This window comes from Athene cunicularia (genome assembly GCF_003259725.1).
Source record: "Athene cunicularia isolate RWA chromosome 3 unlocalized genomic scaffold, athCun1 chr3_part1, whole genome shotgun sequence".
Lineage (NCBI taxonomy): Eukaryota > Metazoa > Chordata > Aves > Strigiformes > Strigidae > Athene > Athene cunicularia.
The window spans coordinates 7,967,085-7,980,843 of record NW_020799097.1 but is presented as its reverse complement, the minus strand read 5'-3'; the positions used below and the strand labels follow the sequence as shown (position 1 = coordinate 7,980,843).

Sequence of the window (13,759 nt, the reverse complement as noted above, 5' to 3'; positions counted from 1 at the left end):
AGAATAGCATGAAAATGGTCTGAAAAGTATTTTGCAGAAACTCTACAATATCCCATGCTAAGGCCTTTCCAGGTTTTCTTGTAAAATATTCATGGAGAAAAATATTTAATGTTCAGTGATACAACTGGAAGCTAGCAATTGTCCCTTTTTTCAGCAGGGTTGGTTATCAGTTCAATCAGCAAACTGATCCAAAGCCCCCTACAGCTGGAACAATGATGTTGGAGGGAATGCATGTCCAGAGTTATGAATGGCGAAATGACCAATGTGCTGTTGATGCAGACAGGAGGCCTCTGACAGCCAAGACTTCAGAGGCAAAGGATGACAGCAAAGCAGACAACTGGCTTAGACTGTGCTGTATTGAACTTTCCCAAGGGTATACTACCAATCTAGAGAAAGTTTGCAAACTTTTAAGGTCTTGTATGAAAGACACAATCAGCAAACAGCATGAAGCAGAGGTACATAATTTTTGGGGGCCTAGTTACACAAATGCAAGGGCAACTGCAGCCATGCTGGTTCACTGTGCCTGTAACACAGCCACTTTACATCCACTGTTATTCATAGCACAAATGTGGAAAGTCCTTTAGCTCCATTTTTACTCTGCTAGCATGTGCTTTTCCATGCTGCTGTATTCTCTCCTCTTTTTCCTCCATTCTTTTAAAGTCTTAACCTTTTTCTAAAGAAAGTATTAATAGAAACAACCTCTGTTTTTTAAGTCATTACTACAGTAAACTTTTTTTCTGTTTACAGATACCTTCCTCAAAGTCTATTTAAAGCTTTTGCCTGCTAGTACAACAATAAACTGATAGGTTAACTTAGTTCTTGACAAAACAAGTCTCTCAAAACTCAGATAAATAAAAGAAACTCTTCAACATCACCTCTATAAGTTGTGATTTGTCATAGTCTCTACGATGCCTGTAGATGCTCTGACTGAGGAGCGAATACAATCTCTCAAGTTGGTCAACAGTCAGGTTGTCACTTTTCTTAACCACCAAATCAAGCAGTTTCTGTCGGAACAAAAGGTGAAGTTAAAAGGGGGTTTATTATCACTTCGGAGTTTTTTTAAGGACTAATCAGAAATCCAATCTCCTCCTGAAGCTCTATTTTGGAGTGATACATACAAATAAAATGGACCATAGCTGGTTATCAGTAAGGCCACTGCTTCCATGTAGATCTAAAAAGGACTCGATGTCTGTTTTCACCTCTCTGCTTATACCCACATATTTTTTTCTTGTCTTAGGTTTTATACTCAGATAGCTGGAACAATGTTTGTTCTGTTTGAATGATACTTAATCCTATTTCATCTTGGTCAATAATTATGACAGACCAAACCATAAAAAGTGCCTTGATAGGTAAAGCAGACATTTTTAAGAACTTGCATTGGCATGACATTCTGAGTACCAAACAGAAATACATATGGAATTCCACAAATGTTGAAAAAAAGAAGGGGGGGACACAGCACACATAAAACACTGCTCATAAACAAAAGGTGAAAGTGTATATTTTACATAGTATCAGAGAATAAAATTTAAGAGGTTTTTTCCCCCTCTCATAACAATTCTGTTGTTACCAAAGAGATCATCTGTACTTCACAGCAAATGGGATCTAAATTTCATAGTAGGTCAAGCTAGTTCCTACAACAGAGGACAGAAAATGTTGCTGTCACTTTCCTTAGAAAGAGACAAAGCTGAAAAAAAATAAACTAGCAGGGGTTCAGTCTGACACCGAAACATCAGCACAAATTCCAATTTGCTTTCCAATCTACTAGCAGTTCTTTCCACCAAGTCTATGTACATGGGAAGGGAAAAAATGATGTTAACTCCTAATTACTAGGCACCCAGCAGTTCCTCAGTAACTGGCATGTCCAATTAACACATATGAGTACCTGCAAAAACTGCAATTAAAGTAGTGGACTGCTGTGCCATTACTGGCTTTGTAAAGGTTGTAATGATGGAACGGTAAGGATTCAGTATTTTTGTTAACTTTTCATCCAAAAAACACCAATCGACAAATCAGCTTCAGAAGTTACTGCTGCCAGAATACTTGTTCGCAGTCAAAAATAAAGGAAATTTGCATCAGAATAGAGAAAGGAAGCATTTTTCATCGAGTCTGTTAACAATTCAATTTATTTTTCAGTTCCATTACCTTTAGTCTGTCATGGTCAACAACTACAGAGGGTAAGGGATCTGATGGTTCCTCTGGGACCTGCTCCAAACTTGTGGGCTTTGACTGTTCCATAGGGACTTTTCTAGTCTTCTTGCTTTTGAATATACCTGTAATTTGAAAAACAATTATCAGCACCGTCAGTCTCTCAAAATGAACAGTTTGTTTCTTCACTTTGGTTTGATTTTGCTTGTTTGGCTTGCAGGGCTTTTTTGAACCAAGCAAGTACGATTGTAGCAGTGCACATTATTCATTAGCCTTACAGAATTCTGAAAGTCTATAGGTGCACAAAATCACACTTCAAAAAACACACATGAAACTGATCATATTTAAAACTGAACTCCAAAGTCCCAACAGAAAATTGAATGCTACTGAAAGGTTTTTCCCATTGTATCATTTCTACTTAGCAATGTCAAATTATGCATTTTCTAAGGGAAGCTCAGGTATTAAGCTAATGCTCAAAATCGTTCTGCTTAAGTGAATCAAATCCTCATTTTTCTCTCCAAAGCATCCCATGTCTTCAGCACCACGGTAATTCTAACCTCTGCTCTACTCCTGAAACTTCAATGTTTCTGTTTTCTTCCACCTCTGCATTAAAGCTGTTCAATGCTGTTGCGGATAATAAAATATTTTTATAACTCCTAATTCTCTCCCTACACTCATTCACTGTTTTTCTGCTTCTCAACTATTTAAAATTACTTGTTTTTGTTCTGAGGACTCCCTGTTATAACCATCCTTAACATATACAAAATTCAGCTACAGAATTTAGAAATGTAAAGGCTCTTAACATACATCCTACCCTTCTTCTGATATTTTAGGACCTTTCTTCTACTATTCTCCTTACCCTTAGAGAAAATATGTACGTACAAACACAGTCAACATGTATATAGTGATATTCTCATAATTCAGAGATCTCATTAAAGCTCATTTACTTTGTTAATCTCAGCGCTAACTTCTGAAGTAAAGATTTCGTTCTTTTAGATAATTCTAAAAGGATAATTAAAAAGGCAATCATGCATAAGGCTTTTATTTCTCTTCCCTGAGGAAACTGTCTCTTGTCTTCAAAGGATGGTGCCCCTTCTTTTATGCACCACCAGGATTTCCCTTCTCCTTCTCTTATCTTTTTACTGCACTGTTACTCAGTTGACTCCAAAGCAAGACACCTTCTCCAACAGATAAACAACTGTTTATCTGACTTTTGCTATGAGTTAAATTGCTTTAACTTTTGCTATGAGTAAATGTTTTTAAAGGAATACATTCTGTGGTCCAATGTCAATGATACTTTTATCTAACAAAGCAAGTCAAAACATTATCATATAAATCAAAATATAGATCAGATAGAACATACAGACCAAAACATATCATATTTATCTGCACTGATAATTTTTAAAAATCTTTAATTATTGTTTAAATGTTATCTCAGTATTTACAGTATTTCCCATAAGGCCTACAAAAATAAACAGAATAGTTTAAGTATGGAGATACACTTATTTGCCTAAGATAACATTAACAGCAAGTCAAGGGTGGACTTCTAATTTATCTGCGTAGATGTTGTAAGCATACTAAAAGTTTCAATTAAACAGACAGAAGTTCATAAAATATTATAATAATAAATGTAACATAAGAGATTACAATGAAAAACAAACACATTAACTTGGACACTAAGAGAAGGACAGAAACACTGAAACCAAGCTATACCTTCTTTATCTGCTTCAGCATCTTTAGTTTCAATGTCTGTGCTCTGTAGTGTTTTTTCATTATTGCTGCAATGTGGTAACTCAGCTTTCACTAGATCAGCTTCTTGACTTTCACTGGAAGCTTCCATTTTCTCCTTTGGCTGATCTTCAGATGAAGATTTCTGTTTGTTACTAGACCCATCACTGCTATCACAGGGTGAAACAGCATCAACTAATTCCATTTTACCATTATGACATGCTGGAACAGGTACACCTTCTGAGCTGTGTACAGATGTCTCTCCATTCACACAGTCCCCTTTTGATGTAGAGTCCTTCCTTAATTCCTTTTCATCACTCAGGGTAACACTGTCAGTTATTAACAGAGATTCATTTGAGCTCTCTTCTTCTGTGGATGCGAAATTGTTTTCCTTTCCTGATGTCCCATTGTTAAGCCTCTGCTCTGCATCTATATCCATAATATCACAAGAAGATTCATCATTTGTCATGGAAAGATCTCCCGTTTCCTCTCCATTCTCCTCAATGCAGTCAGTGCTGATCTCTAGCTCTCCATTTTCCAGCAATTTACTGTCCTCCCCATGATTTTCATCATCAGCAAACTTTGCATCATCTTCATCTTTCTTTAAGTTATTGACTTTCCTCTTCTTAATAATGCCTTTGCCCCACTGTGAACGCCGTCTTGATTTTCTCCTTATTCGAACTGAATTATAACGAAAAAAGTAAACTTTTAGATGCAGAGGTATCCCTTAGTAAACAGACTAGGATATTAGAATAAGCTGTAGTGTGTGAGGCAATCAAATGTGTTATTTCAATGAAAAAAGCAAGGGGCCTGTTGATTTCAATGTGAGCAAATTACAGATTCCAAAGACTTTTATATGTGTAAGGATTTCACAATTCCTGCTCTAAACTATGGAATCAAGGAAGACTTGCTAGCCTTTCCTACTTAATGTGTTTTACATATATACATTTGTAGGTAAAACACTAAGAGAAAACAGCTAACCAATGATGTACCACTCAGTCTGTCATTCTCATTTGTGCAACACTGACTAAAAAACGGTTATTCTCATTTCCCCTTTTTAGAACCTTGGTGATTTGAAATCATTAAATAACAAAACAAATGGAAGTGCAATCCATAGATTCACAGAATAATTCAGGTTGGACATAAGGAAGTTTCTACTCCAACTTACTACTCAAAACAGGGTCACCTATGAGGGCAGACCAGGTTGCTGAGGGCTTTATCCAGCCATGTATTGAAAATCTCCACAGATGCAGACTAAATGACCTTCCAGAGTATCCTGTACCAATGCGTAATTGTCCTAACAGTGAAAAGACTTTCTGCCCTATATCCAGTCAGCACCTCCCATTTCAATTTATGTCCACTGTCAATTCAAAAACATCTTCACTGTTTAAATCAGCTAAATCTCCTCAACCTTCCATTCATTCCCACGTTTGTACTCAAGTTCACTGCCCTGACAAAAAATGGGAATCTTTGTATTAGACTCAAACCATTCAGCAACCCTGTCTACAGCAAGACCTCACAAACATCTGCATTCACGCAATGAGTCTGTAAGCAGAAGGGGAAGCATAGGTCCTTAAACAAGCCTCATCACGAATGCCTTCCCTCAATATTATGCAACTCAACTTGAAGCCATGGGCATGTGATGCTTTTTTTCATTACTTCTACATACATACTTTTTTTTTTTCCCCCCCTATTTCGTCTTTGTATTTTCTGTGCCTTTGAAAAGTCTTATAATAAAACTTTTTTAGAACGAGGTGGTTTTTTTAGTAACCTATTTGCAGCAAGATACAATTATGGCACCAGTTTAAAAGAGATTTGGGGGCACATTTGCAATATGATCAGCAAGTATGGAAGGAAGACCATTCAAACCTAATACTATTGTCAACATCCTTTTCAAGAGCACTAAGAACAGCTCAGAAGATTAAGGAAGAGAGTGGGAAAAACTGAAACTTCTACATTCAAATTCAAGTAAAGATGCAGACTGCTCATATTTTTGCAAAATTGCTGAAGTTGCAGTCAAGTGATTATAATTGAAAATCACAGCCAATAGTTACCAGGGATTAACAAATTGTCTTCTATTTCAAAATTAATTCCTATGTTGAGCACCTCCATGATGTTCTTGGTATCTGTAGGTTGCTTTGATTTATGGGGTATTAAGTCCTAGATCTGTGTTTGCCAACTTCACAGAGTTACAAAGATCTTGCTTTGAAGATACAAGTACTACGCAGGTACATGTGTTGAGAATTAATTCACAGAAGCTCAGAGAAGCAGAATTGTACTTCAGAATTTCCTCCCCATGAGTGGCGTATGAAAGCAGGTAGTTTAACCACTACATGAGGAATAAATCTTAACCCTTTAGCTTTAAAACCAATTAAACATACAATCACATTGCAATAAAAACATATTCTCACTTGGAATATGTATTTATTGTTACAAATAATCCTCATGAAGAACTCTAAGATTTGAGAAAAAAAAATCCCTGTTCTCCAGCTGTTTTGTAGATTTGATAGCAGCTTCTACAGTCAGTGTCACTGTTTTTATTGATGACAAACTACAATTTATTCACATAACTTTTCAAAAACTCACATAATCCTTCCCTAGATTGTAAAACAGATTTTCATTAATAACAAAAGCAGCAAATCTGAAACTAAAGAGGGAGGTGTAAACTTACAGACAAAAAAAAAACCAAACCCTATTGGGCAATGGTTTAGCCTCACGTCAGCTCCAAAGATGGGTAAATAAAACACAGAAGGGAGGTAAAAGTCTTATGTCCTCAGGTGTATAAATTAATAAGAAATTTGAAATTTTTAAAGATACTCTGATTTTGGCTTTTTAGGCTGAATTTGCTGTAAGCGTCAGATATAATGTCAAATATATTTGACATTTATTGTATCAATGAATTGTACTTCAAATATGCCACTAGTGCATCCACTTTGTCCACCCTCTGAGTTCTACCTGGGATGAGAAGCCGTAATTTGCCTAAACACACAGGTACATTCCTCAAATTCCTAAACATGGGAAAAATAAAATTAAAGCAAACTGGAATTAATCTCTGTATTATACATTTCATTAAATTTCAAGTCTTCCTGACAGCCAGCAAGTCCAGTTCACTTACTCTCTCATGCAGTAATATTCAAACATATGTTGTGCATGCTGCTGCTTATTGCTGGTTTTAATTAGGACAAAGCAACCACAAAAAGTGCTGCAGAAGATGTCCTCCCAGGAATTCTGAGGTTTACACTACATCAAAACCAGTAAATGCAGGAAAATTTTCAGCTACCTCAAAGTATGCACACAAAACAGAGCTTTGGTTGAAACATTGCTATTATTATAAAAACTAGTGCTATGTCACAATATTAAAAACAAACAAACAAACAAATATATATACCTCCAACAACTCCTGAGATTTAGGAAAGAACAACAGCAGTTCATTGTCAGATACTGCAGAACATGTCCTTCACCCATTTAATAGTATTTGTACTGACAAAAGCAATAATCTAACTACTTAGGGTTTTCACCCATATTTAGTGAACAGAACTCATTTAATGCTGTAGTTTTTCCCTCCCAGACTAGACTCCTAGACCAGTTCTTATTTCAAGGCAGTACCATCATTACCTGAGTCACCCAGACTTGTACCCAACAGAAGACCAACACTTCTAAAATCCTGATTCTTTTTGTCCCTATACTTCTAAGAATCAACTTTTTCCTCTTGTCATACAAACAAAAGCCTTTCTGCTTTCCTTTCTTCCCAACCACTGAAGCCTTTTCTGCTTGGCTTTCATAAACCCACCTAAATTTCTCATTTGAATTTATTTAACACAAAACTGCCCACATCATTTTCACTACCTCAGTGAGATTCTGAGTCCCCTACCTATCTTCCAGCCCACTTACCAGTGTCTACCTTCTTGATCATATCAAAAGTTGACTTCTAGTCCTCACATTTAAACTGCCCCTTCAAAACAACACCTTTTTCTTCTCACCTAAGCTGCACTGCTCTGTGCAAAGGAATGTATTTTGGGATATGAGAAGAAATTTTCATTCCAGATTCTTAGCACCAACATTATTACACAGATTTTTCTTTTATACAGACAGCCAAACCTCTACGAAGAGTGAAAAGTTGACCAAGGGAACACAATATTTAAAAACAAAACCCACCATCAGTCCTGTCTTTCTGTTCTTCCCCGTTCCCCTCATAAAGCCAAAGGACTGGTACAAGTAGGAGCAGTGTTTGATGGAGTAGGGAACCACGTGACCAAACACAGATGTTGACACCACAGTTCAACATCTAGAATGATTCCCTTTATATTTGCTGGATAGGAAAATGTACTACTGTGAGAGTAACATAGACCTGAGAAGCTGTCATATGAGGCAGGAAAAAGTAAAATTTATCTCTGAATACTGCAACATAGTTAAATATGATTCAAAAAGTGAGCTACCACAGGGTAAAACTGATGCAAAACTAAAGGGCTAATGGGCAAGAACTAATGGCTTAATGAACTGCTGCTAAAAAATAAACTTGACCTGGAGTCCCCTCTTCTCTACCTTAATGTTGATATTTTATAAGAATAAACTAACAAGAGCATAATCTCACACTTTTTATTTTATACTCAGTATGATTCGTGACACATTAAAGCTTTCAGTAACAGAATGGGATAGCTATTTACAGAAGAAAAACATCGTTAACTTTGTTAAAAAAAATTAACAGAGTATATACGATTGCAAGTTAACACCTTAACAATTATTCCTTCTAAAACCGTTCATCTGAAATCTAGCCACTGATACCCAGTCTTTTGGCAGTATTTGTGCCAGAGGCAGTAGAAATACTATTGTCAGAGGAATCCTGCTTTATAGAACTGAGTTTCTGTAACTCAAACTATCATAATACCAATTTTTCACACACGAATACATTCACTTGCCTTCTGAATTGCTGAACTCTTCTCTCTATAATCTTCACATAACCTCTATAGATTTGCCAAGGGGATCCTCACTTCAGTTCTGGTTTCTTTCTGGTTTGCTTTTTTGTAAATCATTATTCCGAATTTTTAATGACAATAAATACCTGTTTGATCACAAGTCACACCTAACATTTCACTGGGTCCACATGAAGTTGGTATCAAAACCAAACCTGCCTCGCTTTTTTTTTTCCTAAGCTGCACAGTCTATGCAGGCAGCATTTTTAAAAAGTGCAATGTAATACAATGTAATTAACCACTGAATATAAATTTACTCTACATTTCATTACGCAGTAAGTGAGGTTTCTTAATTCTTCCATTCTTATGTTGAGACACTTTAAGAGTCGGCTGTAAGATCCCTAAACTTAAGGCAGACAGCATTTCCCAGAGGTGGCCTTCCATAATTAAGAAAAAAATTCTGTACTTACTTCAGAAGGACTAGTCCTCTAGGCATAAGCTAAGTAAAATGAAACCTTGTAGCAGACTTTCAGAAATTTCAAATTCTTGCCTACTGACAAGTTCTGCTTGGAGATTCTCTAGTCTGATACACCAAGTAATGACAACATCTTCTGGAGAAATAAGCACCCTTACCTAGGGGTACACACCAACCCTATCCAGAGCAGAGCACAGTTCTTGGATATTAAAGAACAGTGATAGTCAAAATCCCTCCAAAACAATATGAACCAAAAAATCCAAATCCTTCCCACATTCCTAAAGTATTCCTGCAAGATCTAGAGGTAACTGTGACCTTTCTGTTTAGTACATTCTCAGAAAAAAAGATCTCAAAAACATAAGTGAATGGTACAGAAGCTTCAGAGTTGATGTATATACACTGTTGTTGTCCCCAGGTCTAGCAGTACAGTGATAGACTATATAGAAATAAAGTTTACAGCTGGAAAAGAAAGCAGATATAATTAGAAGATTCAAAGATCATTAACAAGCAAGTCTGCTTGCCTTAAGGTGGATGAACTCTAATGAGAAGAGGTAGCAGTCAAAGCAGGTAAGTTTCTCTTCAAATTTCTGTAGTTTAACTACTGAAGTATATTCAGTGTAGTACAGTATTAGTGGAGACTAACAAGTTCACTTTTTGCTGCAGTAAAGACCCTTATATGCCTCTGCACTGCTTAAAAGTCCATCAGAGAATGTGAATCCTCTGTCATTAAACGATAAAACTCACATCCATCAAACAGTAGATTCTCTGTTGTTACCTTTATTTCATGAAGAATTCCCGGGGATTAAAATCCAAAGGAGCTTCTCATGGCAAGCAAGATCACCATGGATCTAGATTTTGTGTCTGCAGTATCATCAAGAACTACTTGAAGCAATGCACATGTTTTAAGTTTTTCTTCCATGATCAAAACCCTAAACTTCTTTCTGATGTCTTGTGTGTAAAGTAACTCAAAGCCTTGAGAAAGCACTTATTACCAGCAATTTACACTCTCTTATGCAGCATCCAGGACATCTATATATCTGCCACAGTAATTTAGCTGCTTCCAGTAGCTCAGCATTCCTTACCAAGGGGCACTGAATAGTCCACTTGAAAGTCTATGGAGTTTTAGTCACAAAGTCCCAAACTGCAGTCAGAGATAAGCAGCAAGAAAGAACAGAGCACAGTTCCACAATGGCTTAAAAAGCAAAATGAGGTGCCAGCTTCCACTAACAGACAAAGCCATTTCTCCCTCCAAAGCCAGCTATAGCATTTCCACTACCTCATTTGTGGCTGCTGCACGACTGTTCCTGCAGTAAAACAGATAAGGGAACTAAATCTGTATGAAATGTTATGTTTTTTTTTCTGGGTTAGTTTTCAACATCTTTGGTTGAGCTTTCCAACTCATGAATGACAGTGCTGGCACAGGGGAGATGGTGGGAATATGCAACCAGTGAAAAGGCAAGACAGCACCTTTAGTAACCTGCAGTTTGACCAGATTGAAGTGACTGTGGAACTAGCCCCGAAAGACATGTCATATTCTTCACCTAGATGGAAGGCATTCAAGGCACAAACCTGACAGATATGTTAAAAAAACTGTGTGCAACAGCTTAACATATTTATGATCTTCATCAGTATATGTAACAGTTTATGTTATATAAACAAATATTTGAAGAACTTGGGTACTTCTGCTCAATAAGGAGTTGTCAAGTTCCATAAGCAGGATGAAGCATGTTTCCAAGAAAAATCTTGGCTGCAGTATACCCAGCATTTTCTCCCCCTAGTCAACTGTTTTCCCCTATCAAGCACTACAATGCTCTCAACTCAAGATCTTCACAGTATTTCTCACAAAAATCTCTCAGTATCTTCTATCCCTCCCCACCTCAGCTGAACTGGATACAAGATAATTCTACACATCTGAGGTCTGCATGTCATGCCTGGGCAATACAGCGTTTTAACTGATCAGTTAACAAGAAAAGGCAGAAGAGTAACTACCACCTTCAACTTTTCCTTCAGTAGTTGTGTTGATTTATCCAGCTACCCATTTTCACAGAATCTACAGGAATATAATCTTTCAGTTCTCAACTCCTTTCAAATCTGTCTGAACCCAGATAAATGATTCAGAAGTTATTATGGGAGCAGATATGGGCAAAGAGCACAGGTATTTTCTTGGGAAATCAATCTAAAAATATAATTTACATAAAATCAGAGTAATTATGTTAGTGTAAGTACATGACAAGACAGTCACATAGAAGAATTAAAGAGAAAAGTGAAGTCAAGAGACAATCTGATTAATATCACCTGTGGAAATCATTTTTAGACTTTCCACCTCCGTAGATCTGCTGATCCTTCATCTGCTGAGTAGCTTTGTACAGTAGCAACTACTACAGCTATATTTATTTTTGGTATGTTCAGTTGGCTCTTAAGGACTACTGAATGACACTACCTGGTGCAAGAGAGGCATGAACAAACACAAGGTTCTCCTGCAACTTCACAAGCAGAGAAGAGGCTCCCACTCTTTAATTTAAGATTACATTAAATAGAGTTTACAACATTCATTCATATCACGTATCTGAAAGGCTCATGACTGCTGCCTGGTTTCCGGGTCAAGGAGGCAAAATGTTTTAAAAAATTACAAAGAAAACTGCAGTTCAAAAACAGGTAATAATCACAAGAAAATCAACAGCTTCTACAGACAGAATCTTTACACCAAGTCTTTAAACAATTTAAAGAAAACATTGCCACAGTTTTCAAAAGAGAGGAAGGAGTAAGATATATCAAAAGGTCTAAAAAAATGTTTACTACGTCACTTGTGCGCACCATTTAAAGAAAACTATTTTAGAACTCATTTAAAAAAATATTTTTCTAAAAAGTATCTCTTTTTACCGTAAGAAAGGTAGTGATAATGCTTTCAGAAAAAACTTCTTAAAGAGGATGAGTAATCTTGCATTATGGAGTTAGAAAGGAAATCAGTAACAAAAGAATATTAAAAAAAGTCACTGATCAGGTAAATTGTAGACTCTCTTTGCCCTCTGTCAGAGAAAAAAGACATTTGATTAATTCAAGAGGCAGGCATTTAATAGTGATAAAAAACAAAATATTTGCCACTAGATATTACTGAGTCCAAAAGTTTGATGGGATCCCAAAAAAGAATAGGTAGTCAGAATTTATTAGAACTCCCATAAATTCACTAGGTGGCATTTTAAATTAGAAGAATTACAAAGCCTATAGGTTTCAAAAGAACTGTTAACCAACTCAGAATCAGCTAAGTTGGTATTTCCTTCAAAATCAGGCATTAAAAAATATTTTTTATTTCTCAAATGTTTGCAGCTTCTTTTAATGTTTCTGGTTGAAATATCAGATACAGGAGATCAAACTATTCTCCATCCGGGATGCCAACTACTACACTACCCAGAACAAAATTATAAAGAAGCAAAGAGAAACAGTTGTCTCAGCTCTGAGTAAGACAACCTCAAATTCCAGAAAAGAAATTTTAATGGTGTTTGTCAAGTTACAGTACTTGTCTCCATCTCAAGTGAGAATTAATCCAAGTCGAATCTGGAGAGCAGGAAGAGAAAAGAAAACAGTAGCAAGTATAGGATTTGTGACAAAACAACAGCTACTAGGATTAGTGTTAGCATCTGGATAACTGTTAATAGGGCAGAATCTAAATTCTGAATCCAAATTCAGAACTAGTCCAAAAGGCAGAAAATAGTTAAAATAATGAAAACCATATGGCATCTGGTCTGCCACATCCTTTGATAAGGCATTACTGCAGTCATATGAACGTCTAAAGTAGAGCAATTACTGACACCAGTGTAGCAGAGAGCTCAAAGAACTCTAAACAGATGAAAATCAGACAGAGACTGAGAATAAAATGGTTTCTGAGAAAGATTATAAATGAAAGACCTCCTAAAAATCTTTCTAAAAAATACTTCTGTCAAAACAATCCTAGAATTACAGACAAAACCTCCTTTTCACGATGAAGCAGTATAGTTTCATATGACAGCAAAGATCACCAGATCACTGGGGGTGGGGATGGGCACCACAAAAAGGTGCACGAAGTATTATTTATTTAGGAACTAGATGTTCTGTAGCAGCTTTTTTAATCCTTGCTTAATCTCCCTACAGTTCTTTCTACAGGAAACACTAATCAATGCAGTTATTGGGAAAAGTTTGTGGTGTGTTTACTTCACATTTCATAGGACTACTTTTATATGAAACTTATATTTTTAATCCTTTACATAACACACAATATTTTAATTTTTTACTTTCTCCAAATGCCATTCTCACAGCTATCATATTTATCATGTGGTATAAAAGACATGTCTATGATGAAAACATAAAATTTGCAGTGTATCACTACAATATACTATCATTAAATACTAAAAAAAAAAAAAAGTAAACCCAAATCTTCCCCATACAGTTTCTTTATATGTAACACTAAAGCAAGCAACTGCAAGACAGTAAAATAATATGCATCATACTCCATCTACTGGCAAAACAG

General features: G+C 36.2%; 1 protein-coding gene across 3 annotated transcripts in view; it reads right to left on the bottom strand.

The window, feature by feature from the left end:
• The window catches only part of ATAD2B (ATPase family, AAA domain containing 2B), a 77,958-nt gene that overhangs the window by 4,032 nt on the left and 60,167 nt on the right, over positions 1-13,759 (bottom strand). For all 3 annotated transcript variants that reach the window (XM_026844992.1, XM_026844993.1, XM_026844994.1), the window contains exons 25-27: positions 3,859-4,554; positions 2,143-2,270; positions 876-1,004 (exon numbers count right to left, since the gene is read on the bottom strand). In XM_026844992.1, the coding sequence (XP_026700793.1) occupies positions 876-1,004; positions 2,143-2,270; positions 3,859-4,554 (953 nt within the window). The remainder of the gene's footprint in view (positions 1-875; positions 1,005-2,142; positions 2,271-3,858; positions 4,555-13,759) is intronic.